Genomic DNA, 25,149 nt, shown 5'->3' with positions numbered 1-25,149 from the left:
TTGTGAATGGCTCGATGTGTGGATTTTTCCCGGCTACTAATGGGTTAAGACAAGGTGATGCCCTGTCTCCCTTTCTTTTTGTGTTGATGGTAGAGATATTGGGGAGAAGTATTAAGAGGCAAACTGGATTGGGGCTATGGAGAGGCATTTCCGTTCATGAGAGTCTAGATCCTATCTCTCATTCGCAATTCGCAAATGACACCATCCTCTTTGGGGAAGCTTCGGAGAGGGAAGCGAGAACCATGAGAAGAGTGCTCGATGAGTATGAATTGCGCTCGGGTCAAAGTATGAACAAGTCCAAATCTATGGTGTACTTTACAAATACCAAATGCTTCCTCCGTTCAAAAATTGCAGGGATTCTGGGCTTCTCGACGGGAGAATTTCCTATTTTATACCTGGGTGTCCTGTTATATGCAGGTAGGATCAACAACACGATGTGGGAGGAGGTCATTCACAAGTGCCATTTGAAAATGGATGCCTAGAAAAACAAGTGGCTCTCTCAAGCTGGGAGGATTCAGATGATCAACGCAGTGCTTTCTGCTATACCTACAATATCCTGTTATAGATTGTTAGGTAGAGCTTCCATTTCAATAGATGGTTTGCTGAAAAAGTTTTTGTGGGAAGGATCCAAATGAGAGAGGAACCTTCCCCTGATTAGCTGGGACACTGCCTGCATGATTGAAGAAGAAGGTGGGGCTGGTTTAAGGCAGATGAGTTTGGAAAATTTAGCACTAGGGGCCAAACTCGCATGGAAAATGTACAAATTTCCAAAAAAGCTCTGGTGCAAAGTCATGGTAGCCAAATACCTTGATTCACAGTCTCCGGAGAGGATATTAACGATAGCTGATTCATTGAGGGGCTCTCCTACATGGAGATTCTTATGGGAAAGCCGCAGACTACTCACAGACCATTTGACTTGGAGAATTGGGAAAGGCAAAAAGGCCAGGTTTTGGTGTGATTCATGGAATGGAGATGAGCCTCTGGAAGAGTTGTTTGAAGATAAAGATTGGGTCAATCAGATCGAAGATTCAGTGGGCCCTTGGGTTGTAGACTACTTCCATTACGGATCGGATTCGGCTTTAGTCTAGAAGGAAGTGGGATCTTGGCACCCTATATATCATAAACGACTGTCATAACCCCTTTTGGACATTAGATTATTGTGATTAAATAAATATGATAATTAAAACATTTATTAATTAACATTTAATAATATTGGAAAATCGTCTCATTTATGAGACTTCACGATTTTCCTCTAATATATGATTATTAATATTTATTATTTGTTATGATTATTATTTATTATTATTGTTTTATTTTAATGTAACGTTCATATTTCAATTATTAATTTAACTATTAAAGAAGTTTTACCATTAAATTACATTAAATATCAATACACTTATTTAATACTAATTAACCATTCATTTAGCAATCTATTATTGAATAATGAATAACCATTTATCTCTATAATAATAAATTATTAAATACCATAGTAATAAATTATTAAATAAAATATTGATTTCCAGTCAATATTAATTACTATTAAATAACTATTAAATAAACACCTAGTGGTAGACCAAATCTGACACGTGTCAGATTTGTCTGCCTTTGCAAACATGTATAAAAGAAACAAGGAAAGGTACGATTAAGATATGGAGACATAATAACATTTGACTGACATTAATAAATATTTATTAATAATAATATTTAATAAGACCAAAATCATATCCATACGTTGCATTCAATCCACAACAGAAAAGTTACGATTTCTATATGCTAATAAGAAATGTATAAATCTGTTGTCTGTGTTTCCTATATCGTGTGAATTAAACTTGTGTTACTTCATTTCATGAAGGGAAGATATCGATCTGGAAAATAATTACGATATTTTCATGTATAAATAAAAGTGTTCTTTTTCTACTGTTTACAACCAATTATTATTAAAGAGAGACACCGATTATGAAAGTCTAAATCAATACTTATCATCAAATGATGAGATTAGGTGGTAATAACGAATAGGTATGAGTCATGTCTTTTGCCACAACTTATCATTCCAATTACAATATATAAGAAGGCATTCAGAATAACTTCAGGGGGGAGAGACGGGGAGTGAATACAATATTTAGAAGATTAATTCCGAAAGTGAATACGAAAGATTATAAGGACAAGATGGTGATATCTTGGTATCCCACTAGTGACCAGAATTATATCAGTTTCAAAGGCGTAGTAGGGAAATATGTGAAGAATAAACATCAAAGAAAAATATGAAATGCAATTCAGGTTTATATCAAAATACATAAAAGTGTTAATATTGTGGAGGGGAGAATATACAATACATTGGTATAGAGCAGAAATTGGAGGAAGACATAGCCACATTTATGATCAGATTTTTGGGGAGAGATATTACTATATTTATGATCAGCTCGAATCAGAGGAGACTATCGAGATAAGTTCTATCCTTTGAGCTATTTCTAGAGTTTTAAGTTAAATATTTTAATGAAATGTATTCAGTTTAAAATAAAAAATATCATTTATACATTATAAACTCTCATCTTAAGTAAAAATCTTGTTTCACAACTGAATTAGGGAAAATCACCAAAAAGGGGCATTACAACGACTTAATAACATCCTCCTCCACAAAAAAGTCTTCCCTTCTAATGAGGAGGATAGTATTATGTGGAGTGCTTCGAAGTCGGGTGAATATAGAGTTAATTTGGGTTATGAATTGTAGAGGAAGAGGGATTGGAGCAGTGAATGGCCTGCGATTCTTTGTTGGGGTAAGTGGCCTTTGCCAAAAGCAGGCGCTTTTCTCTAGATAGCCGTGCATGGTAGGATACTCACAGGCAACAGACTCAAATGTTTTGGCTTTATCGGCCCTAGTATGTGCTTGATGTGTAAACAAGCGGAGCAAACTGCAGATCACCTCCTTTATTGGTGCCCGGTGGCTAGTCGCTGTTGGGAATGGCTGTTAGAGATGTTACAATTGTACATAGCCAAAAATAAAACCCTCAAAGAATTTCTCCTGTCTTGGCCGACACATGGTAGATTTTCAAAATGGGGTCCCATCTGGATTGTGGGCCCCTCCCTAATAGCATGGCATGTTTGGAAGGAGTGGAATAGGAGGGTGTTCCAACAAAGAGAACTGGATGTCCAGCACCTCATCACAATGATTAAACTCGCCATAGAAGTGATGGAAATATTGTCATTAATGTCAAAGATATAAGAAGACTCTCATTAATGTCAAAGGTGATGGTTAAGAAATTGGATAGCCGTGATTTATATGAACTAAATAGTTGTGATCTATATGTACAAGACATCTACATGAACATCCCCATGGCTAGATTAATGTTTAGATGAATACATTAGTCTAAGTGGAAGATATTATCTGATGTGTTTGTCAAAGAAGTTTGGGCACTATATATGAAGTTGATGTTGACCTATTTGACAGTATAAATATGAGGGCAAATAGAATTATTATTGATTTAAGGAGCACAGTCATTATTTTGAAGGAGAGCGAAATATCAAATGAATATAATGGATCTAAAGTAACACCCAATGCAAAGGACGTATATTCTCAGTATTTATAACAGTGACAAAGGATTTCTCTCAGGAAATGAACTAGAGTGAACAGAAACATCGAATCTTTATCAGCAATGATAATGATCAGTTAATTATTAACAACAGAGAATCAACAGAGAACGTTAGAAGTTTAAATACAGAGTTTATTATGCAGAAATCATCTTATATGAAGGCAATGTTAATTATAACAATAATTAATGTTATTGTAGAAGCAACTAATATTTATATTAAAAGACTTCTAAACAGGATTTTCATTGGATAATTGTGATTCAGTAAGACACCACATCGCTCTTATTAGTGATCTTGATTATGTCAAGAATAGCGACTAGAGAGTATCAAGATAACAGCGATGATCAAACCAAGTGACTTTTATAAAGTAAGACAAAGAATTGGTGAACATTAATACTGATCAATGATTCAGACAATTCAGCATTGAAGGTTTGATTCATATGAAGGAGAAAGGGGCGATACTCTGGTGCATATGAAGAGTCTACTGAAGTCGACAACCAGTGCATATGAAGAGTCTAGTCAAGTCGACGTGCCAGGCTACCTTTCACATCATCAAAGACGTCTTTGACTGAAGAATACAATCAGACAGCATATATTTGTTAAACACTAGTTTAGAGCGACTTCATTAAGGGATACGAATTATTTATTACATGTGAACAGATGTTAATAAAGACTGGTTCTAAATGATATCGCTGAACATATGTTAAAGGCAAAAACCCAATGGGGTGTCTAAATGATGCGACTTCATGAAAGAAATAAATATAGCAATCAGTGACTTGCAGAGAATGAGCAGCAAGAGCATCATACAAAGACGCGATATGTTCCAAAGTCAATTACATTGAAGAGATTATGAAATACAGTAGTTAAAAAAGGCATGATCTTACTCAGGTTGTAAGGAATTTCATGTTAGGGCAAAAAAATAATATTGTGAAGTGCCATTATGATTAAATAGCGGCGAGTTATTAAGACTTCATTCAATAAACAAAAGCAATGTTAAAAATTACAATTAATATAAACAATAGTTATAATGGAGAGGCGTGATTTATGAAAGGAAACAACTTGAAGAAATGTGACCGGTTTGTTTGAGAGGCATGACTTTTTGAAGAAGCAAGTCTTAAGAAGATATATAAATAAGCGATTGAAAATGCAAGAAAGTCATTGCAAGACAATCACGTGTGTAGTATGGAATAAATGATGTGTGAAGAATAATAATTCTGAAATTATTTTTAGATTGTGAGAGAATGAGAATGCCGAGTTGAAAAATAAAATAAAAGAATATATCTGAAGAGAAAGTGTTGTGTGTAGAGGCACTATGCAAAATATAATCAGATTTTCATAGAGTGGGTTGGTGCTCACAAAACAGAATTTGGGGAGTTGGTGCTTCCAGTGGGTTGGTGCTCACAAAACAAAAATTTGGGGAGTTGGTGCTTCCAGTGGGTTGGTGCTCACAAAACAAAAATTAGGGGGTTGGTGCTTCCAGTGGGTTGGTGCTCACAAACAATTGTAAAAGAAGAATTACATATATATATATAACATCATTTTAGTGGCTTTCTCCCGCGTTGGGTTTCCACTCAAAATTATTGTGTTCATGTGCATAACTATTTTTCAGTGATTGATTCTATGATATATAATATTGAATTGGCAAAAAGTTTCATTATACTGATTCACCCCCCCCTCTCAGTATAGCTGTGTGCTCTTCAATTGGTATAAGAGCAGGTTCCTTCAGAGATAGCCTTACAACTTGAAGGTAGATCCCCAAAAGAGCACAATGGTGGATAACTATGCAGTTAGAAATCCAATCTTCGATGAGACAAATTATGCATTTTGGAGTATTAAAATGAAAGCCTATCTGAATGCACTTGGTTATGATGTTTTGCAGTCCGTGGTGGACGGGTACACACCTCCGTCAACTCCTTCGACCGATACGGGAGGAAAGAGGAAAAGTGAGAATAATGCTAAAGCAGAACATGCCCTTCTATGCAGTCTGGCAAATTCCGAATTTACGAAGGTTATGCATTGCAAATCAGCCAAAGAGATATGGAACAAATTAAAAGGTATCTATGAAGGGGATGAAAAAGTAAGAGAAGCCAAGCTTCAATCACTTAGAATGAAATATGAAAGTCTTAAAATGAAGGAAGATGAAGACATCGCTGCCTACTTCTTGCATGTGGATGAAATTATGAACGCATTCACAGCATTGGGAGAAGAAGTTGAAGACACACTCCTTGTTCGGAAATTGCTAAGAACTTTGACAATGAAATTTGATCCTAAGGTATCAGCCATAGAAGAAATGAAGGATTTGAAAACATTGACAAAAGATGAATTGTTTGGAATTCTCACAGCCTATGAAATGAGAACAAAAGACAAACCATCTCAAAAGGAAGCAGCTTTCAAAATATCAAAGAAAGGCAAAAACAAAAACTGTGCACCAAAGGAGAGCTCAAGCAATGAATTAGATGAGGCTGAAGCTTATTTCATGAGGAAATTCAAAAAGGGCAAAGGCAAATATAAAGGCAAATTTCCATTTAAATGTTTCAATTGTGGTAAGGTAGGGCACTATGCTTCAAAGTGTCCTCAAAATGAAGGCGATAGTAGTGAAGAGGAAAAGAAGAACTATCCAAAGAAAAAAGGAAAGAAATACTTCAAGAACTACTCAAAACATAAGAAAAGCTTCTACTCTAAACAAAGCTCTAGTTCATCAGAAGAAAGCTCTCAAGATATGTCCAGCAGTGATGGAGAAGAAATTCTTTTCATGGCAATGAAAGTTGAGGATGATGAAGAAGAAAAAGAGGCTATGGGTGATGAAGAAGATGTAGATCTAGAAGAAGAGTTACATTATGCTTATGAACAAAATGAAAAGCTAAAAGGAAGGATTTCAAAATATAAGACAAAATTACAGGAGTCAAGCAAGCTCATTGAAGACCTAAAAATACAATTAGAGGAAGCAAATAAGAATGAGGAAGAGATAAAAGATCAGCTTAAAAGTAAAGAGGAAGGATGCAGTAAATTAGAATAAAAAATCCTCTCCTTAAAACAAGACTTGGAGAAACTTCAGAAATTTGAAGACAGTACCAAGAAAATGGATAAACTTTTCAAAACACAAAGACCTACTTTCATCAAATCAGGTCTAGGACGTAAAGAAGATCAAACAGCCAAGGCTACTAGTTCAAAAACCTTGGATGAGTCATGGAAGATAGTAGAAAATAAAAGAAGGAAGAATGATACTCATAAATCTCATCCTCCCACTAATGTGTTGAAAACATCCCACCTAAAGAAACCACATGCAACTAATAATTATTATTCATTCAAGGGACATTGTTTTTCATGTTATAAGTTTGATCACAAAGCAATACATTGTAGGAGTCATACTAGAAATATTTCTAATTTTACTCCAAAGAACCACAATTCATTTTCTCCTCTAATGAATTATGATGTAATATGCTATAAGTGTCACAACTTTGGACACACAGCCAGATTTTGTAGAACTATCTTTCCTAGTTTACCAAGAAAGGAAGATGTACCCATCAAAAGGGAGGAAACGTCTAGAATGACTTGGAAGAAAAAACAAGAAGAAGATAAAGAATCCCTATTTGTTCAAATAGCACTTCATGCAAAGAACAAGAAGGATAAGTGGTATGTAGACAGTGGATGTTCAAGGCATATGACAGGGGACAAAAACAAGTTCATCTCTTTTGAACCAGCAAATGAAGGAACAGTAAGATTTGGTGATAACACAAAAAGAGAAATAAAAGGTAAAGGAACACTTAGCCTAGATTATGGAAAGACTAAAACTGAAAATGTGCTATATGTTAAAGGATTAAAAGAAAATCTGTTAAGTGTTAGTCAACTTTGTGACCAAGGACATAGTGTAACATTCTTGTCTAAGGGATGTGAGATTAAAAAGGATGGAAGAATTATTGCAAATGTTCATAGAACAGCAAACAACTTGTATATTCTCAATGAGATAAATGAAGAAACATGCAATTTTGTTTAGGAAGATGAAAATTGGCTATGGCACAAGAGACTAGGTCACCTTAACTTTGACAATCTTGTCAAAATCAGCAAAAAGGAAGTAGTAAGGGATATGCCTAGGATTACAAAACCATCCAATGTCATTTGCAAGCAATGTCAATTTGGAAAACAAACTCGAGTGAGCTTTAAGTCCAAAGAATACTCTTCATCAAAACCTCTAGAGCTTATACATACAGACTTATGTGGACCAACCAGAACAAAAAGTTTGTAAGGTGAAAGATATTTTATGCTACTTATAGATGATTATTCCAGGATGACTTGGGTTGCCTTTCTAAAAGAAAAATCTAAGGCTCTTGCAAAGTTTAAAGCTTTCAAAGAATTAGTTGAAAATGAGATGGATGCCAAAATCAAGTGTCTTAGATCAGACCGAGGAGGAGAATTCACTTCAAATGAGTTTGAAGATTTCTGTGCAGAACATGGAATAAGAAGACAACTTTCAGTAGCAAGAACTCCACAACAAAATGGAGTTGTTGAAAGAAAGAACCGGATAGTTCAGGAAATGGCAAGGGCTATGCTAAATGAATCAAAGATTGGTGACACTTTTTGGAAAGAAGCTGTTCACACAGCTGTGTACATATTGAACAGGGCGCAAATAAGGGTGAATAATGACAAGACACCATATGAACTTTGGAAAGGAAGGACTGCAACTGTTGATTATTTCAGGATCTTTGGTAGCACTTGTTACATTAGAAGAGACGAAGAGGACTTGGGAAAATTTGATGCCAGGTCAGATGAGGGAATCTTTCTTAGATATTCCACTAGAAGCAAAGCTTATAAATGCTACAATAAAAGACTTCACAAGATAGTTGAAAGTGCTAATGGAAGATCATCCTAAGGAGCAAGGTGAGGAGGAAGAATTAAAAGAAGAAAGTGAAAATGAGGAACAAGACAATTTTGAAACTCCATCAAAAGCACCATCAAAGACATCTTTAAAAACTCCATCAAAAACTCCATCAAAATTTGTTCAGAAAAATCATCTAGAAGGCTTGGTTATTGGAGAGTTGGATACAAACATTCAGACAAGGAGAAGATTGGCTACCACCGCAAAACATGCTCATTTCTGCCTACTTTCAAAGATAGAACCCAAGAATTTTGATAAAGCTAGTGAAGACAAGTATTGGGTAAAAGCTATGAATGAGGAGTTGGACCAAATTGAAAGAAATCACACATGGGAAACTATTCCAAGACCCTCAAACAAAAATGCCATTGGAACCAAGTGGGTTTATCACAACAAAATGAATGAGGATGGTGAAATTACACGGAATAAGGCAAGGCTTGTATGTAAAGGTTATGCACAAGTGGAAGGAGTCGATTTTGAAGAAACCTTTGCCCCAGTTGCCAGGTTGGAAGCCATCAGAATGTTTCTAGCTCTTGCAAGTCATAAAGGTTTCAAAGTTTATCAAATGGACGTGAAATCAGCCTTTCTCAATGGTGATTTAGAAGAGGAAGTGTATATTGAACAGCCCGAAGGATTTATTTTGTCAGAAGTGGAAGATTATGTATGCAGATTAAAAAAGGCACTCTATGGTCTCAAACAAGCCCCCAGAGCATGGTACTTCAGATTAGACAACTATCTTCAAACACAAGGATTTGAAAGAGGAGCAGCAGATAGTAATTTGTACTTCAGATGTGAAGGTAATCATTTGCTGATTGTAGTTGTTTATGTAGATGATATCATTTTTGGTGGTAGTAAGAATCAAATGTGTGAAGAATTTGTTTCTAACATGCAAAAAGAATTCGAGATGTCTATGCTTGGAGAACTTTCTTTCTTCTTGGGATTGCGGATTTCACAATCAAATAAAGGGATATTTCTCTCACAGACTAAGTATGTTAGGGAGATGTTGAAGAGATTCAGATTTGAGGATTGCCATCCAGTCAGTACTCCTATGGTCACTGGCTGCAAACACAGTAAAAATGATGAATCACCTGATGCGAATCAAACTCAATATAGATCCATGATTGGAAGTCTCTTATATGTAACAGCTACCAGGCCAGATATAATGCAAGCTGTTGGTGTAGCAGCATGGTATCAAGCAGCACCAAAGGAAACACATGTACAGGTAGTTAAAAGAATCTTCAAGTATTTGAAGGGTACAATGGATTTTGGATTGTGGTATCCAAAATGTGATGATTTCACTCTCAGAGCATACACAGATGCTGATTGGGTAGGTGACAAGGATGATAGCAAAAGCACTAGCGGAGGAGCCTTTTTCCTTGGCAACAACCTTGTATCTTGGTTGAGCAAAAAACAGGCTTCAATATCTCTATCTACTGCAGAGGCAGAGTATATTGCAGCAGCAGCATGTTGTACGCAAATATTATGGATGAAACAAACCTTGCAAGATGTTAAGATTGAATATGATCATCCTATCTCTATTTATTGTGATAATACAAGTGCAATCAGTATGTCAAAGAATCCGGTGATGCACTCTAGGACAAAACACATCCCTATCAAAATTCATTTCTTAAAAGAACAGGTTCTTGAGCAGCAAGTAAAGTTGGAATATGTTCCAACAAAGGAGCAGTTAGCAGATATCTTTACAAATCCTCTTCAAAAAGAGACTTTTGAGTACCTAAGGGAGAAATTGGGAGTAATATCACTCTCATCCTCTCAGTAAGTGCTTCGTATGAAGCATATATTAAAGAGGGGTAGGTTACAAACAGCATAAAATCTCTTGCCATTGATGTCAAAGAGGGAGAAATTGGAGACAAGGGGAGTGTTGGATTAAGGGGGAGCAATCTGATTTGAAAGGTTGCCATCAATGACAAAGGGGGAGATTGATGAAAATATTGTCATTGATGTCAAAGATGCAAGAAGACTATCATCAATGTCAAAGGTGATGGTTAAGAAATTGGATAGCCGTGATTTATATGAACTAAATAGTTGTGATCTATATGTACAAGACATCTACATGAACATCCCCATGACTAGATTAATGTTTAGATGAATACATTAGTCTAAGTGGAAGATATTATCTGATGTGTTTGTCAAAGAAGTTTGGGCACTATATATGAAATTGATGTTGACCTATTTGACAATATAAATATGAGGGCAAATAGAATTATTATTGATTTAAGGAGCACAATCATTATTTTGAAGGAGAGCGAAATATCAAATGAATATAATGGATCTGAAGTAACACCCAATGCAAAGGACGTATATTCTCAGTATTTATAACAGTGACAAAGGATTTCTCTCAGGAAATGAACTAGAGTGAACAGAAACATCGAATCTTTATCAGCAATGATAATGATCAGTTAATTGTTAACAACAGAGAATCAATAGAGAACGTTAGAAGTTTAAATATAGAGTTTATTATGCAGAAATCATCCAGAGAACGTTAGAAGTTTAAATATAGAGTTTATTATGCAGAAATCATCTTATATGAAGGCAATGTTAATTATAACAATAATTAATGTTATTGTAGAAGCAACTAATATTTATATTCAAAGACTTCTAAATAGGATTTTCATTGGATAATTGTCATTTAGTAAGACATCACATCGCTCTTATTAGTGATCTTGATTATGTCAAGAATAGCGACTAGAGAGTATCAAGATAACAGCGATGATCAAACCAAGTGACTTTTATAAAGTAAGACAAAGAATTGGTGAACATTAATATTGATCAGTGATTCAGACAATTCAGCATTGAAGGTTCGATTCATATGAAGGAGAAAGGGGCGATACTCTGGTGCATATGAAGAGTCTACTGAAGTCGACGACTAGTGCATATGAAGAGTCTAGTCAAGTCGACGTGCCAGGCTATCTTTCACATCATCAAAGACGTCTTTTGATTGAAGAATACAATCAGACAACACATATTTGTTAAACACTAGTTTAGAGCGACTTCATTAAGGGATACGAATTATATATTACATGTGAACAGATGTTAATAAAGATTGGTTCTAAATGATATCGCTGAACATATGTTAAAGGCAAAAACCCGATGGGGTGTCTAAATGATGTGACTTCATGAAATAAATAAATATAGCAATCAGTGACTTGCAGAGAATGAGCAGCAAGAGCATCATACAAAGACGCGATATGTTCCAAAGTCAATTACATTGAAGAGATTATGAAATAGAGTAGTTAAAAAAGGCACGATCTTACTCAGGTTGTAAGGAATTTCATGTTAGGGCAAACAAATAATATTGTGAAGTGCCATTATGATTATGAAGTGTTACTACGAACAGGTCGTCAGCTATTTTTTCTAAACAGCGATTAAGTGATTCAAAAAGAATGGTTTAATTATATATGAGAGCACTTAAATAGCGGCGAGTTATTAAGACTTCATTCAATAAACAAAAGCAATGTTAAAAATTACAATTAATATAAACAACAGTTATAATGGAGAGGCGTGATTTATGAAAGGAAACAACTTGAAGAAATGTGACCGGTTTGTTTGAGAGGCATGACTTTTTGAAGAAGCAAGTCTTAAGAAGATATATAAATAAGCGATTGAAAATGCAAGAAAGTCATTGGAAGCATGATGTGTGTGAAGACAATCACGTGTGTAGTATGGAATAAATGATGTGTGGAGAATAATAATTCTGAAATTATTTTTAGATTGTGAGAGAATGAGAATGCCGAGTTGAAAAATAAAATAAAAGAATATATCTGAAGAGAAAGTGTTGTGTGTAGAGGTATTGTGCAAAATATAATCAGATTTTCATAGAGTGGGTTGGTGCTCACAAAACAGTATTTGGGGAGTTGGTGCTTCCAGTGGGTTGGTGCTCACAAAACAAAAATTTGGGGAGTTGGTGCTTCCAGTGGGTTGGTGCTCACAAAACAAAAATTAGGGGGTTGGTGCTTCAAGTGGGTTGGTGCTTACAAACAATTGTAAAAGAAGAATTACATATATATATATATATAACATCATTTTAGTGGCGTTCTCCCGCATTGGGTTTCCACTCAAAATTATTGTGTTCATGTGCATAACTATTTTTCAGTGATTGATTCTATCATATAAAATATTGAATTGGTAAAAAGTTTCATTATACTGATTCACCCCCCCCTCTTAGTATAACTGTGTGCTCTTCAAGAAGAAGTGGTCAACGAAAAGATCCAGGGAGTTAATTATAGATACATCTCAAAATGGGACCTAGATATGGAGAAGAAGTGGTCCCTCAGATAGCACAGCGAGCACAGATTAATAGGTGCGAGATTGAAAAGGAGGGGATGTGGTTTGGCAGGCTCCTCCTTCTGGTTGGTTGAAATTAAATTTTAAAGGGGCAAGTAAAGGCAACCTGGGTCGGAGTGGACTGGGGGCAATTGTTAGGGATGGAACTGGAGACACCCTAAAAGCTTTTTCTGGCCCAGTAGGCGTTGTCACAAACAACGTGGCAGAAATCTCCGCGCTAGAGGTTGGTTTAAAATGGTGTGCGCTCAATAGGATCGATAAGCTCATTATAGAGGGGGGTTCCCAAGTTATTCTTAATGGGATTAGTTCCTCCAAATTCTAAAATTGGCGATTGGATAATTGGACTCCGAGAATCATGACCTTTTTGGACCAGATTGGAGAATTCCACATACAACATTTGTATCGAGAGGGAAACAAAGCAGCGGATGCACTAGCAAATCTGGGGATCGAGGAAGTAGTAGTCAAAGAATTTGACAGCTTTGATGGTTTGCCCAAAGCAGTGCGGAATATCATATCACAGGAAAAGAAATCGATCCCCAGACAGGGAATTGGATGAGAACAAATTATTGGTGGCGTTGTCGATTGGGATTGGTCTCAGTGCCCTTGGACAATGCTGCTTATCTTCAAACAAGTATGCGGGTAAGGGAATACAATTTAGGAGGTGGCAAGCTTTCAAAACTTTCTTTAGCTTCCCGTGACCTGGTGGACTACAGGAAGGGCGGTGGGGAGTACAATGATATGACCAAACATACAGAGATTATGGATACTTGCAGCTTATTGTTGATCCCAAGCAGATTCGAATCGATCTCAAAAGGGGCACTTGATGGGTCAAGTAGTGGCTATTTTAACCAATCTGATCTAGCTATTTTGAGACATTCATTAGATACTCTCCCATTGCTAGCAACAATGGTTCACCATTTTGGGCTAAGTTGCTTATGTCGGGAGGAATCATTGGAAGAGCAGTGCAATAGGCTATTTGATATTGATGTTGATGGTCAAGCGGCAATTGTGGTGTTGCTCCAAAACAGCTTGAGTGGAGATAGACACTGGTGTGACAGCCACCTATATGAGATTGTGTTCTGCCTTCTGGTGGATGTGCTGCCTTCAAAGGAAGCAGTAGTGGAAAAAATTCCTCGGTTTATTCGGGAATGCAACGCGAGGGCAGTTGGGAGCGTGCTTTTGGAAGTTGAAGAAGAGTGGGCAAGCATATTGGGACCCTACTTTAACCCGGGGTGCATATTGTCAAAAGTAGAGATAACGAACTCTGAAGATGAGGAACAGAAGGCAGCCGCTGAGTTGCAGAAAAGGAAGGAGATATTCATGGCAGAAGCGTGGGAAGTTTATAGAGTCGGAGTAATAAATGGGTCATTTTCTCCTTTCTGCAAGATGATGGAGGACAAGATGGGTTGGCTCTTAGATAACAATATTGATAGGGTGGTGGCCATTGGGGAAAGGATCTTCATTATTATTAGTCTGATATAGTTCGGTAGACATTATGATTATGTTTTTTTGTTTTTGGATGGTGTAAGTGGATAGGTCGGGTTAGGTGTATGCAAGAGTCAATATCCTCATATATAGAAGGGATGTCTCTTGTTAGTAGATCAAGGATATCAGACTATGTATCGAGACTCTATGTAATTTGTTTTTTGAAATTAATACAGGGCGCTATCCCCATCAATAGATAGTACTTGCTTAAAAAAAATTTAAAAAATAAATTTAAAAAAAGTCACTTTAATTAATGTATATTTTATACTTTATTTAAGACATAAATAAATAATATTTATTAAGTGAGTTAATAATATCACTTGACAAATATTAATATTTATTAATATTATTAACTCACTTAATAAATATTACAAGTTCAACAACCCCCCCCCCCTAGGCATTTCACGGGGATGAAACATATGGAGAAAAGAAAAATAAATAAATAAGGCAAAAGAAAAGCCTTAGGCCTTCGATGCATATTTAGGAAAAATAAAAAACCTAAAGGCTATCATTTCTTCCTTATCACTTTGCATTTGATGTATTTCTTTCTCTGTTGTCGTGAAGCTTCACCTGGGCGCCGCCATGGGGTAGGGTTTGAAACTTTCTGGAAGAAGTCGCAGAAAAGAAGGGCACATTTTTGAAACCTGAGTGAGTTGGGTGCCGCCAAGGTTATTTCTGCACAAGTCGAGGGTTTTCTTAGAGGAAAAAATAGAATCGAAGGGCATATTTGTCTCCATTGCTGACCGACACAGGTGGCTTCTTGGCTCGAAAATTTGGAACTGATTACTTGCTTTCTTGGACCCCATTGTTGTTACTTATGAGAACGATTTTCTGAACATTTTTTTTCGGATTAATGGCCGCTATAGCTGCATATTTTGCCTTAATTCTGAAAGTCGATTCTATCAAAAAGAATTTCCTTTCTGAAAGTCATTTCTGAAAATATTTTGACTGTTATGACTGAAAGATATTTCGATTTTCTGCATGCCATAATTCTGAAGTCATATTCTGGAAAATTTGATATGAGTTTAAAATTGAAACCTTGCACTTTCTTTTTTTTCTTTTGTTGAAGAAGCCATCACGGCTCTGCATTTTAGACAAAATTTTACATTACTATTTTGAATCAGCTTGCTATGCATTTCTTTTTCTGAGTTTTAACCAAAGAAGGGTTCATTATAACTCATATTTGATGCTTGCTAACTGGGCCCTCTCATCTCATGCCATTAAATAGATCTGCCAATCTAATGGATAAAATCTCAAGATTCTTACAATCCCTCCTACTCCAGAAAGCATATTTGATGCTTTACCAACCCCCTATTCCAGAAGTACATATACTGGTTCAAAAGAGGCAAGAAATTCCTCTGCTTGTCTCTTCCAAGGACCAAATCCAAAGTCAGAAACAACTTGACCAATTGACCTCCACTGTGGGTTCACTATAAGCACAGGCCTCTTTTCAGAATCCTTAGCAAGTGATTTAATCTTTTTCAGTGAATCCGATATGGGAAACACTATAGCAGCCACTGTACTATTTGTAGGATACAAAACAGCCATGGGATCCATCTCATTTTCAAATTCTCCAAAGGGTCCTGGTAGTATTATGGCACTTCCTTCTGTCACTTGTAAACCTTGAAGAATTGATGTCACAACTCTGGAGCAAGCATTGAGTTCCTCTCTTATAACACATGGATAATCTCCTGGTTCAGTGTCAAGAAAGTTGAGTTGTCGTTGATCTGCTGTGAATGCCTGGTTTTATTTGCATCTGTCCATTTGGTCTCTGATGTAACTCTTAAAACTTATCATGCAACAATGAATGAAAGGTATTATAACTGCATTTTGATGATTGCCTTAACCTCTTAACAAAGACATCCATTTGCCTTGATGTTTGAAGAGCCTGTCATATGTAGGAGTTATTACAATCATGAAACTCCCCTTACTGCTATCAACTGCCATAATGCTTCTAGTCTTTACAGAACCACTCATATTGCTGCTCATACCTATTTTGATTCTCGTTTGCATCATTTTCTAAGATATGACCGCGTGCCTTTGTTGAATTTATATGAGCTGGGCTCAACCCTTGTGGGAGCCTCATTTACCCCCACTCATTTGTGAAGCTTATGACCAGCAAGTTGTCCCTTTCCTAATCATGCACATGAAGCAAACATGTTAGCAATGATATGTTGACTATATGCACCTGATGCATGTAGGGACTATATATACATGCATGCATTAGTATACATGTTAGAAATGTAATCAGCCATTGCTTAGAATGAAATGTTCTAATTCATTGCATATTTAACTCTTTTGCAAATACCGAAAGGAAGGCAGATGCAAACAAGGACGAAGCAGCAAGACAAAGGCAATATCAAGTCTACTCCAACCGTTCCAGTCATTCAGGCAATGACTGGTTCCACTATCAACATGCTCTCTTTATTTTGTACTCATGTATACATGTCTATGTATTTCCTTCCTGCACTTGATGCATGTAGCTAGTCTCACGGTTCTTTGTGTGGGACGCATGTTTGAATATCAATAAAAATACTTCCCTTTTTTGATGAGATGTCTCTCTCTTTTGTTGTTACAAACTAGAAGTATTAAAATTTAATCTTTAGTTCATTTTTTCTTAGCGCAGTTGGAATGCAATATAGCAGAAGTAATATGTACTTGTTTCATTTTGTGAAAACAAGCATATCTCAAAATATTTTTCAACTAGAAGTGAAAAATAGGTAACATTTTTGGCAACATCTGCTATATGTTTGCCTGCTAAACATCTTGACTAGCTGCCTTAAACTATTCATTTGGGCACAGAGTCATTGAAAACTATTGAAACTGAAAAACACATTCACAACGCTCATTAAAACTTTTCTTCCAAACCTATCCTAACCTATTGAGTATAGGTGTTGGATTTATGGTAGTGAGCTTGACACCTTACTGTCATGAATCCTACATGTGTAATTGATAGATTAGGACAGGGCAGCAACAAAACATCTCTCGGAAAACACCTAGAAACTGCTGAGAGTGTTAATGTTTTGTGAGGAAGACATGCATTATGTGTGATAGTGACTCCCTAATTCACTCATTCATATGATGGGTGCCTACTTTACGAAACCGTAGCACCTTACAGCAGTTTATCACCGCAAAAACAGAAACAACTAACAACTAACTGCGCACGAAGTGCTTAGGGAAAACAAAACAGCAACTAATCTATTGTGCAGCAGCACTTATTAGCACCAAAAACCTACTCTATTATATACAAGCTATGATCATACCTCAAAATCAATGCTTGAGGTGAATCTCGTTGACTGGGATTGGCTCCATATTGCTGTCCAGCTTGGAGAGCTGGAAAGCGTTGTGTTGTTTACATTCAGAAATAATGTAAGGCACGCTCCAAAATGCATCGAACTTGGAATGCTTTCCAAGCTTTCTTTTGAGGGTGTCCCATTTCAGCACTATGTCTCCTTGGAAATTTCTTGGAGATGCTCTTTTGTCAAAAGATCTCTTCATCTGAGCCTAATGCTGCTCTATCTTGTTCATAGCATCATTCCTAGTCTCTTCTAGCTCAAATAACTGAGCTAATCTCGCTGTTAGAGGGCCTTCCTCCAGTGTGTCCAACTGATTTGCTAAGTCAAGTGCTGGAAACTCGAATGAGATAGGAAGCCTTGCTTCCCTACCATACACCAACATAAAAGGTGACTGTCCCGTGGACTTTTTTGGGGTGATCCTATCAGCCCATAAGGCTGACCTCAATTGAGTATGCCAAATCCATTGGTTACCTTCCATGGTCTTCTTTATGATCCTGATCAAATTTTTATTAGTTGATTCTACCTAGCCATTGCCTTGCGGATAGTAGTTGGAGGATATATTTAGGTAGATCCCTTTCTTGACAGCCCAATCAGAGATTTTAAGACCAAAAGCGAGGCCATTGTCTGAAATGATGGACTCAGGAACCCCAAATCTGGCAACCAGATCCTCATAAAAATTTAAAACAGCAGTCTCATTTGCCTCTTTGAGTACCACTGTTTCAATCCATTTGGTGAAATAGTCAGTGGCTGTAAGTATCCACTTATGGCCAACGCTAGATGAAGGGTTTATCACCCCAATAAAGTCCAAACCCCACCTCATGAAGGGTTGTTCCACCTGGATTGGCTACAAAGGTAAAGCTAGCAATCCCATTTTGCCGACGAACAGGGCACTTTCTAACCCATACATGCGCATCTCTAAATAATGTGGGCCAATAATAGCCACCCTTCATCACCTTAAGAGTTGTTGCTCTTGGCGAAAAATGGCCTCCAGCTGATCCCTCATGAAAATCATGCAGCACTTTCTCTACTTGGTTAGGCCCAATACACCTTAGCAATACACCATTAAAATCTTTACAAAACAAAACACCATTAAGAAGCGCATAAGGTATGGACTGCAATATGAAATACCTTCTTTTAGCTCTGTCCAGGAGCTTAAGACACTCACCAGTTTGCAAAAAATGTGCTATTTCTTGCACCCAATCAGCAGGAGTTAAAATCTCTGTTTGCTTGTCATCTTGCAGTGTTAGAACAACCTCTTGTGCATGCTTTGGTGTGCTAGAAACGCCATCAGCAAGTTGTTCGCACAAACCTTTGCCTCTAACCAGCTTGGTAACCTGGATCTTGACGTCATATTCCATTACCTTGGTTACCCAACCAACCCTCTTGTCATTGAGATCCTTGCTCAACAGAAACTCCTTTACGCTCGGATGAGCAACCATTAGATTGATGCTATTGTTAGACAACATGTGTTTGAACTTCTTTAAACTTCTGATAACAACAAGTACATGTTTTTCTACAAAAGTGTACCTTAGCTCATAATCCTTCAATGCTTGACTGAAGAAAGCTAAAGGCTGTTTCAAGTCTTGATCATTTTTCTGTACCAACATAGCTGAAATAGAATCAACATTACCATAAGCATACAAAGTGAAATCCTTAGAAAAATCAGGATTTAGAAGGGTAGGAGTAGCAGCCAATGCTTCTTTAATCAGCTCAAAACTTCTCTTGCCCTCCTTGGTCCAGCTATAAGATATATTCTTTCTTAACATAGCAGTTAGAGGATTCAACAAATCTACAATATGAGGGATAAATCTCCTGACAAAATTGAACATTCCAATGAAACTTTGCAGACCCTTCTTGTGTGCTGGTAAAGGAAGGGCCAGAATGGCACTTATCCTCTCAGGATCAATAGTAATACCGTGTTTGGATACCACGTAACCAAGCAACCTGCCCTCATGGACGGCAAATACACACTTTTAGGGATTAAGTGACACCCCAAATTCCCTGCACCTCTCAAGAACCTGCCTCAAGTGGTTTAGATGATCTTTAGCTTCTTTGGAAAAAACTGTGATGTCGTCAAGGTATACTAAAAGAGATTTGTACATTAAACCTTGAAAGGCCATATCCATGGCTTTCTCAAAAGTTGCCCCAACGTTAGACAAACCAAAAGGCATCTTCTTGTAAGCCATAGTCCCCCATTTAATGGTGAAAGTTGTCTTATACTGATCTTCCTCCTTAACCAATATCTGGTTGTAACCAGAATAACCATCTAGTAAGGAAAACCTCTCGGATCCTGAAACAACTTGGAGGATCTGCTCCATGGAAGGCAAAGGGTGACGGTCTTTTAATGAAGCTCTATTTAGATCCCGAAAATCTACACAACCTAATCTCTCCATTCTTTTTCTAACCGGCACAAGGTTGGAAACCCATGAGGTATGTTTGATGGGAAATATTATGCTACTCTCAATCAGCTTGTTTAATTCTTTCTCCATAAGAGGCTCAAGCTTAGGATTCACTAGCCTTTGCTTCTCCCTGATAGGTTTGGCATTAGGCTCAAGCTCTATAGTGTGTTGGGCAAGGTGAGGATCGAATCCTTTTAAGTCGGCATATTCCCATGCAAAAACATCACTAAAATCTTGGAAAAGCTTAATAAATGCTTTCTTTTCTACTGCTATACATACCTTACTCAATTTAAGCAGCTTACCTTTAAAGACTTCAATCTCTTCATAATGCTCCTGCTGAACTTGCATGCTAGCCTTGAGTTTTTTAGCTTCATCATCAGTATTGAAAATAGATTCTAAAGTGACCAAACCCTTTGGCATCTTATTGCTCTTTAGTTGAATGATTTGGTCACTGTACTGGTGTTGTAGTCTCTCTTGGTTAGTATGAGAGAACTCATCTTCCTCTCTCAGGAAATTTACAATCTGCTAGTCACTCTCAAAAACTTGCCAATGTATGTTATTATCTAGTACAGCAGGCCTAATAATAATTTTAACATGCTGATGGCTACCATCGCTACCAATTTCTTTGGGAATATCAAACTCTGCTCCTATGGCAGCTAATCTATCAGCATACTTATTCTGATTTTTGGGTATGGATATCAGATTAAAAGCATAAAATCCTTCTAAGAGGTCCCACACCCTATGCTTATAAGACTTAAGCAAATCATTCTTTGTAAGACAAATGTTTCTTACCTGATTAGCAACCAACTCGCTGTCTCCGGATACCTTCAGACAGTTAATACCTCTCTGTCTTGCCCATTCCAAACCATGGATAAGAGCCTCGTATTCAGCAACATTATTAGTACAGCTAAAGCAAAATCTGAAAGTTGAATAGTATCTCACCCTTTGGGGAAACAAGCATGCATCCAGCACCAGCACCAACTCTATTCTTTGAGCCATCAAAATACAGCTCCCACACCTCACTATCTTGCTGATTATCATGCTGCTCTGTACTTTTCTCTATATTAGGCATGAAGGGATCAGCCTCGAGTATCATAAAAACACCAAAATCAACTTCTTCCGGCTGTTCACATGGAACAACAGCCTGAGTCTGAGCTGCCCACTCATCAAGTTGGCATTAATAGGGGGTGGATTGTAAAGCTCTATATGATCTTTGGCTATAGGTTCTGATCTCACAATGACCTTTGTGCCATACCTGGTCCTAAACAGCATATGGGACCAATGTGAGGATAAGTAACCTCCTATCTTTGCAGTAAAATCTCTTGATAAGCATATAGCGAAATAAGGAGGCAACTCTGTAACATAGATGTCTTGTGGGATAGAGAAGTTTGGGCAAGCATGAAGGGTTAAACTCAAGTTTTTAATAACTCCTACTGTGTTAACAGCAGTACCATCCAATTGAACAACTCCCCTTTCTAAAGGCTCATATTCAATCCCCAACCTATCTACAATTTGCTTAGGCATGATTGAACTACTAGCACCTGAGTCAATCATGTAGTTATGGACTAATTGATCCCCAATGATTAAAGATACATAAAAGGGTGGGGGTTTAACTTTTGAAGCTTGCTGTTCATTATCAATTGTGGCAGTATTGGTCAACACAGCCTTGGCTTTATCTCTATTAAGTTCATCAAACATGTCTAAATTTGACAAGGCTGATTGGAGTAAGTCCCTTTGGCCGGGGATACACAACGAATCCCACATAGTCATAGATACACTTGCTTTCTTCATATGATCAAGAATATTGAAAGATATACTTGACTTAGCCTAAATCTTAGGGACAACAACATCACCTCGAGTAGCAGTTGTTTGGACTAATGGATTGGGCTGCTTCTTGCCTACCAAAGGTTGACTTGTTGGCGAGTGTCTGACATCTTCAGCAGTTGATGGGACAACAACACTCTAATCCAAGTTCGGCACCTGATGTATCTGGGTTTGATTTTTATCACACTGTTGCCCTTCATCTATGGCTCTCTTCTTGGTCCTTGTATAAACCATAGCTGCTGAATCAGCTTGGTTAATCCCACAAAATTCTCCTCCTTGCCAATGAAGAAGAGCTGTCTCAATTTGTTGATCCCCTTGCTGCTGTATAGAATCCTCACGAGGCGCATCCAATTGTACATTTGAACTATTTTGGACCATTAGGGCTTGGTTAATCACCCCATTTGCACAAGTACTTTGGTTATGGGATAAATTGCAGGGAAAACACTAGTCAAAGTCCTGTGCCATATTATTTTGAATGGGCATGAGCTCCTTTGAAGAGATGGCAGCATTGGGGTTATAAGCTTGATAAGGCTTTGGATTATAGGCTTGCCTTGGGCCTTAATTATTTGGCTGATAAGGCGGCCTATTTGACTGGTTCTGCTGATAATTAGACTGAAATGGGGGCTAGTAAGGCCTGAAACTTTGATTCTGCTGCCTTTTCAAGTTTACTATCTCGCTGCCAAACATTTGCAACAGTCCCTTAATCTCTTGCAAATCATTAGACTGCGCTGGAAAATTGTTCTCTTGTCTAACAGGCTAAGAATTTGGTGCTGGTAATGTTGGTGCAGCTGGGATAACAGCTAAAGGAGGTATTTGCATTGCTATCGGTGGCTGAATAGTAAGAAAAATTGGTAGAGCAGGTCTTGGGACAATTTTACCAGCCTGTATAAGGCTGTTCTCAGCTCTAATAGCTATAGCATAGGCCTGGGGTAAAGAAGTGCCTCCCATCGATTGCACCATCACTGAAATATCACTATTCAAAGCTCTTAAATAATACAAGAAAGCGTTGTCAGCAGTAGGTCTTACTGTTTGTGGGATTCTATCCCCAGTTTTTTGAAAACGGTGGCTGAAATCTGACATGACCTCGTGGGGAGCCCTCTTTATTGTAGACAGTTGCTCCATTAGCGACAAATGGTCTCATTTGTCCTCGAAGAAACTGCATAGTTGGTCACCCAACTGGTCCCATGTCGCTATGGAATTGATAGGTAGGCCTCTGAACCATTGCAAGGCTTTCCCCCTTCAAAGAGGTTGCAAGCAATCTGACTACAACATTCTCTTCTGTCACATGGTGAACGACACACAGATTTGCCACATCTTTTATGTGCTCTGTTGGAGTAGTCTGATCTTCACCATTGAAGTACGGTAAACTCTTCAAGGCAGCAACAGGAATTGGGTCATGTTGAGTTAAATTAAGTGGGCTGCCTTGGTTAAATGCCACAAATGGCTGATTTCTTGCAGGAATCATTGCTACTAGGATTCTTGGAGCAGTATGAACTCCAACAGCAGGGAGAGTAGATTTGGCTCTTCTGGAATAAACACCATTTTCTTTATGTTTCTCAGCTATTATTCCTCTTCTTCTACATGGGGATAACTGCAAATATTCAAAAGCTGAGGAACTACTTCTGGTTTGTATTCTTCTCATATGCAAAATATACTAGTTTTACTAAACTAGAGCTCAGAGTCGCCAGGTATGTTGTAAAAATGCCTCTCAAAGCTGAAAATTACAGCTGCACACACCAGAACAACGGCATAGAACATCTGATAAAGATTGAAAATTGCACTCTCAGTCCCACTGAGCGTGCCAAAAACTGTTATCACTTGAACCTGCACCCTATCTTGCTAAGCTATCAACTCAGCGGGCTTGTGACACATGGGAACTCTCCTAGGCCTGTGGGTTGCCTAATACTTGGAGTGAACCTCCAAAGAAATCTGGTTCTTAACTAGTTATCACCTAATTCTGACTATTCCTAATGATTTTTTGAGAAAAGAGAAGGGAAACATGAAAAATGAACTTACTGCCTAACAGGTGATGCACCAAACTGAGTGTCTTGAGAAAGAAAACAACAAACAACAAACAGTATGACAGTAATAATACTCACCTACACAACCCAGTAGATCATAACCCTTGCATAAATAATTTATAAGAAGGCTAAAATCACAATCCTTAGAAGAGAAAAACACTTCTCACAACCTAAGACTGTTATTTCACTCACAACTTATAACCTGCAAATAATTATGCTTCTGCATAAGGTACCTACATGAAAATACAATTTAAAGGACAAGAATATCACAAAAACTTGCATAAACACCAAGTACTCATAATGACAAAAGAATATGGGAAGGCATAGACTGTTTATTACTGCTCAAACTTGTTAAAATGCTCTCTTATTCCTGAAAAAGTGTTTAAAAAACATTCCCTCTTGCAAAAAGAACTCAGAAATTACAGTCTGCCAAAAAGATGAATGAAGAAGAACCCTTACAATGAAGAAGGAAGGTAGTATTTATGCTTTCCAAAAAGCAGATAATGAATAATACATTCCACCTCCTCTTGGGCAAGCAGAAACAAAAACCCACCTTCAAAAGACCTGCAATAGGTCTGAAAGGGAGAAACCTGGGCCAAAAGTCAAGCCAACCCATACTGCAACCATAAAAGCTCTTAAAAGCACCATAAATGGCCCCAAAATATCACTGACAGGGCTGCAAGCCTTCATTAATGCAAAAAAATCTCTCTTTTGACTATCAAATAAAAAATAAAAATACATCTCATACAGTGACTTTTTTTTTTTTTGAAATTTATTATTTAATTAGATATTTGTTTTATTTCTTGTTCATGCTTAAAGGCAAAAATGGTAATAAACGTAAATAATAGTAAAACAATTCAATAAAGTGACCTATATCACTTTAACAAAACATTTTATTATTTCATTTATTATTACTTTTGACTTTTAAATATAAAGATGAAATACAATAAATATTTAATTTAAATAATAAAATTTTTAAAAAAACGTCACTTTAATTAATGTATATTTTATACTTTATTTAAAAGACATAAATAAATAATATTTATTAAGTGAGTTAATAATATCACTTGACAAATATTAATATTTATTAAAATTATTAAGTGATATTATTAACTCACTTAATAAATATTACAAGTTCAACAACCCCCCCCCCCACCTTAGGCATTTCACGGGGATGAAACATATGGAGAAAAGAAAAAAAAAACAATAAAGCAAAAGAAAAGCCTTAGGCCTTCGATGCATATTTAGGAAAAATAAAAAACCTAAAGGCTATCATTTCTTCCTTATCACTTTGCATTTGATGTATTTCTTTCTCTGCTGCCGTGAAGCTTCACCTGGGCGCTGCCATGGGGTAGCGTTTGAAA

General features: G+C 37.1%; 2 protein-coding genes across 4 annotated transcripts in view; one reads left to right on the top strand and one right to left on the bottom strand.

The window, feature by feature from the left end:
- Positions 1–25,149, bottom strand: part of LOC131033450 (probable aspartyl aminopeptidase) — a 199,789-nt gene that overhangs the window by 31,656 nt on the left and 142,984 nt on the right. The window lies entirely within an intron of this gene.
- On the top strand, positions 5,354–8,223 carry LOC131033432 (uncharacterized). The gene is made up of 2 exons (XM_059219496.1): positions 5,354–6,349; positions 8,203–8,223. Exons 1-2 carry the CDS (start codon positions 5,354–5,356, stop codon positions 8,221–8,223), a joined length of 1,017 nt encoding a protein of 338 aa, XP_059075479.1.

The sequence above is a fragment of the Cryptomeria japonica genome, chromosome 4 (assembly GCF_030272615.1).
Source record: "Cryptomeria japonica chromosome 4, Sugi_1.0, whole genome shotgun sequence".
Taxonomy (NCBI): domain Eukaryota; kingdom Viridiplantae; phylum Streptophyta; class Pinopsida; order Cupressales; family Cupressaceae; genus Cryptomeria; species Cryptomeria japonica.
Note: the sequence above shows the minus strand (reverse complement) of the source record. Positions and strands in the feature narration are given on the sequence as shown.

Coding starts and splice junctions, on each gene's coding strand:
- LOC131033432 (XM_059219496.1), top strand. CDS start 5,354: ATGGTGGATAACTATGCAGTTAGAAATCCAATCTTCGATGAGACAAAT. Junction 6,350..8,202: donor TTCTTTTCATGGCAATGAAA/GTTGAGGATGAT, acceptor CATATTGAACAG/GGCGCAAATAAGGGTGAATA.